Source organism: Pholis gunnellus, assembly GCF_910591455.1.
Source record: "Pholis gunnellus genome assembly, chromosome: 12".
NCBI lineage: Eukaryota > Metazoa > Chordata > Actinopteri > Perciformes > Pholidae > Pholis > Pholis gunnellus.
Window position 1 is genome coordinate 19,887,140 of NC_136539.1, and position 4,760 is coordinate 19,891,899.

A 4,760-nucleotide genomic window follows, 5' to 3' on the forward strand; every position below is an offset into this window, starting at 1 on the left:
GTGAACAGGGCTGGCTGTTGATGAGCATCAGTACTTAATACGTTTTAAAGGTATTGACCGAAGTGACCCAGTACCAAGTAGTATCGAAACTTCTCCAGTTGAACTATACCTGTATTCGATCGTTTTGCGGCTAGAACATTTGTAATGTTTTTAGTGTTGCTGAAAGCAAATTAGCACAAGCGTTCTTTGATTTAATGCTACAATCCATACAGAAGGGATGCCCGCCTGCACGTTGCCCTGAATCACATCCTCACAGATGTCTGATCCGGCAGCTAGCGGCTAACGGTGGCAACAGCGCTGACAGAGCTCAAACTTTTAACCCCGGGGGGAGGGTGGTTGTAATGCTTCTACAACAATGCAGCGATACTTAGCCAGTGGGGCACACATAGCTTCCATTCATACCTCTACAGGTATCAGTATCACTTTATTAAAGGTACTGGTATTGGTACTGGCATGGTCATTTTTTAACTATACCCAACTACATGCAAGTGAAAGATGGCAATGTGTGAGTGCTTTAAGTCCAGCGTGTAGTCTTCAGGTATCTCGTCCAAGTCACTGTAAAAAATGCGTAGTCTGCTCCAGACAACCTTTACCAAGTAATTTATGTGCATAAACCAAAGTTTTGTGCTGCAGGTTGTAAAAGCACAGCTACTGTGTTGAGTTGACAAAAGTCCGGCCGCGTTTCTGTTGACAGTGGAACCGTTCCTTCAACATAAACACGGACAAGCTTCTCTGGAGGCCGTGTATATTTGGAGGCCGTTGGTTTTATAGGCCACTCGTGTAGCTAACTGTGCTGCACACACGTGGCCTTCCTAGATTTTGACAAATGGGTCAAATGCAGAAAAGCACTTCTGCTACTTTACTGGAATCAAATCAAAGGAGACAACCAGGCATCACTTCTGACCTCACATCTGACCTCACTTTACACTCAAATAGGTTAGGTTTACCGGATAGCATTATGGGAATAATCAGTTGACTTTTGCATTAAACAGTATTGTTTTTTTGGTTTGCTTGGAGAGATTTCTTAAATTCAGCATTAAGTCCTTCAGGTATGTGGTGGCTTTTACTTCTCACACAGACTTCCACCAATTGAACTTCAGTTAAACCCCGCTGGCTAAACACAAACTGAGACTGAAGATCAATAATGATTAACCAGAGCTGGAACCAAGCCGGAAAATTTGGCTCTTTTAAAGAAACAAATGAGAACATGTTATAAATACTCACACACAGAACCACCCGGACTCTTTTATCATAAACTGAGCCTCATAACTTCCAAAGGTGTCACATATGAGGCTGTATTGTGGGTGAAATTATGCATAAAATAGCTATTTGATGGGATGGTGCGGGCATAGCTTATAACATTTAGCTTCAAAGTTAGAGCTGCAGAACAGATAATGCGGAACAGAAACTGTAAGAAGTAGAATTCTAAACATGAGGGCTAAATCACGGGACTAAGGCACTGATGTTTGTGACTCTTGTCGGGGTAAACACAGTTGTTAACACTGCAGACGACGGCAAGAAGGGAAACCTGTTTTCTTAAATCACTCGGTTGGTTCTGCTATGCTGTTGCCATAGCAACGGGTAGTCCCGAGATGACAGGGCTCTCTCTGTTCTGCTTTTTTTTTTTTTTTCGGGGGAAACCTCTGAGTTTCTCTGAGCCTGCTGTCACAAAGAAGGGCATCAAACTCACAACGCTCCTCGGCGTTGAGGGTGTCCGTGAAACAGTAGCCAGATGGTTTCGTTTCTATCATTGATGGGAGAGAAAAGAATAACAATTTATAATCGTTTTTGACTTTTCTTTAACCTTTGCTTTTTGTGAAATATTAAATAATCTCTGTTCAGAGTAGAAATGTCTCTTTTGGTACATCTGAAATGTGACAAGAAGCCATGACACTGTTGTTTTGTAAGAGATCACGAGCGAAACATGTTTGAAATCACGAACTTAAATCTTAACAAGATGTATGTGTTTATACTTTATAAGTATAAAGTAAAACAGAATGGAAATATCAATGTAAAGTACCTCAAAATGTACTTAATCACATCCCACCACCTGAGAGAACCAGTCTACTCCACAAAAAACAACACTGACACAGACTTTAACTCATGTTAACTAGTAACACAACATAAGAACTCAATCACTGAAGCCATCAAACACATTTACTGACGGTGCTCGAACTAGAAAAGGCACATGAAGAAGAGAATTATACATGTGACGGTACAAATTAAAGCTGAAGCCAGAAATTGATTCATTTAAGCTATTAGTCACTGAAGGTATTTTTAAAGAAAAAAAGCCAAAATAATCAGGTTACAGCTTCTTCAAATGTGAATATTTGCTGGTTTCCTTCAACTTCTATGATATTGAACTGAATATATTTTGAGTTTGGGATTGTTGCTGAGACTAAACAAGAAAGCAAAAACTCTTATTCAGCAGCTTTCCGACTGAAGTAGACCACAAATTGTACTTCACACAGCAGCCGTACAAAGAAACAGGCATCTTGTCCACAAATGATCGGACACACTGGTGAGTACTGGTCCCATTGGAGCACTGGTTGCTGCTGTAAACACTGTTGTGAAGCAGAAAATCCAGCACCGCAATGCAGATCCATAAATTTCACAAACGAGCTCCGGCTTTGCTCTAAATGTTCACCTCATGTGCAGTAAATTGAAACAGAAATCTGTGCGCCGGGCCTTTCATTAACACCTTAAACTTCAGAAGGCTTTTCTCTCATTTAACCTTCTGCAGGCTCTCTGAACTCTGGGACCTTTGACCCTTTTCCCTTTGATCCACACCTGTGAGCATCTAGGTAGAGAAATGAATCAGGTCAACAGTTCACAGTTTTTTTTTTTTTATCATGCCAAGCTGTCTGTGTAACCTGTAACATGTGAATGAAAAACAGTCACCCAAATCATGGATTTTAAATCTTTTTAATATTCAAAAAATACTTCAATTTTGGCTTCTTAGTACATAAACCACCTGGATTGGCTCCTCTATTAATACAGTGTAGTTCTCTACTGTTTTGTTAGGAAATGAAAAGTGCAAAGTAGTGGACACTCTGTCCTCAGTCCACCACGCAGAGGAAAGGCTACTTCAATGCTCCCAAAGAAACAGTCAGCATGACATCCAGACTGAAACTACAGATGTCTGTCCTCCAAATCAAAAAAAAGAGCAGGGGGCACAAGTGACCCGAGCCACGTGCAAAATCAAACGTGTGTCCCCACAGTAGACCTCCTGTGGGTGGAAATGAAAACTACTGTGCCATAACAGTCCTCGGTGAACTACAGCAGAGGAGCTTCTTCTTCAGGGTCAAACTGTGTTCAAAGTCCACGACAAAGCAGCAGAAGAACGGGCCAGCCCGCGTCTCTTCCTCCATGCTGTAGATCCAGAGAGTCATTTCAAGTTTCTTTTCTATATTTGTCTTTTTTGGTTATTATGTATTCTATATCCTGCAGCCTCTGATACAGCCTCCTGTGTGCTGAATGATGCACTCAGCAGGGCTTCACAGCGTTGAACAGCTTTAATCCAGGATGAGGATGTGAAAAACAAAAACAAAAAAACACTGCAAAGTAAACCTGTTTAGGGCAACACTGGCAGAACCCGGATTCCTTACAGTTAATTAGACTAAAATACTTTCCACAGAATCAGCAGCTGTTATCGCTTCTTCTTCTGTTTTAGTGATTTCCTCCTCTTCAGTATCATTTCGTACAGCTTGTCCATACCCTCGTGTAGCCCCTCGCCTATTATAGCACATGCAGGTTGGATGTGATAGGTGGTGGAGGGGCTGAGCTCGTGCAGAGCCAGCTGCTTCTCAATGTCCGCCACTGGAAGAGATTTGGGCAGGTCCTGCTTGTTGGCGATGACCAGCAGCGGCGTGCCCTGGTTCTCCGCGAACTTGGTGACTTTGTGCAGTTCAGTCTTGGCCTCCTCCAGCCTGTCAACGTCCACAGAGTCCACGACATAGATTATCCCATCGGTGCACCGACTGTAGGACTTCCACAGGGGCCTCAGCTTCTCTTGGCCCCCCACGTCCCAGAAATGACAACTGATGCCCTTCGCGGTGCCGTTACTCAGCTTGATCTTCTCCGTGTTGAACCCGATGGTGGGAACCGTGTTGACAAACTCGTTGAATTTGAGTCTGTAGAGGACTGTGGTCTTCCCAGCAGAGTCCAAGCCCAGCATGACTATGTGAAGAGACTGGAAGGCAGAGATGTTGGAGAAGCTGTTGCCCATTTTGGCGTTTTTCTTTCTGCAGCTGCTGGAGGTTGTTGTTGTTGTTTTTTTATCCAGGAGATAAAACGGATCCGGTGCTCAGATCCCGCTCATTAATTCCCGTGGGGAGACTGGGGTGGTGCGCAGGCCCCGGTGCGCTCCGGATGACTGATCGGCTCTGCTGTGGCCCTCAGCAGCAGCGGGGGACGCGGTGCGCCTCGGCAGGACGCAGCGCGCCGTTCATTAGTATTCTCCTCACGCACTCGCATCCATTCGGCCACGAACACGCTCCACAGTTAAACGTCTCCTTCAGGACAGCGTGGACGGTGTCAGCGCCGTGAAGGACAACGATGATCACAAACCTTTATCCAGCCTTAAGAACACCTTCTGTGTCCTCTGCTTCAGTCCTCCGCAGGATCAAAACACACCCTCTGGAAGCTGCGCACGAACAGATTCACCTCTCAGGCTTGTGACTGCGCCCTGCTCCTGAGGGTCGAACCGGGGAAAATAACGTCCACCGATTCGTTCACCGGTTCGTGTCGGACGCTGCTCT

General features: G+C 44.5%; 1 protein-coding gene across 1 annotated transcript; it reads right to left on the reverse strand.

Annotated features, from left to right (window-relative positions):
• Positions 1–2,920: 2,920 nt before the first annotated feature.
• On the reverse strand, positions 2,921–4,760 carry LOC306704450 (ADP-ribosylation factor-like protein 4C). Its single transcript, XM_079170810.1, has one exon. It carries the CDS (start codon positions 4,226–4,228, stop codon positions 3,650–3,652), a length of 579 nt encoding a protein of 192 aa, XP_079026936.1. The 5' UTR covers positions 4,229–4,760; the 3' UTR covers positions 2,921–3,649.

What these genes read in the sequence shown, in the direction of transcription:
- LOC306704450 (XM_079170810.1), bottom strand. Translation starts at nt 4,228, where the DNA reads ATGGGCAACAGCTTCTCCAACATCTCTGCCTTCCAGTCTCTTCACATA.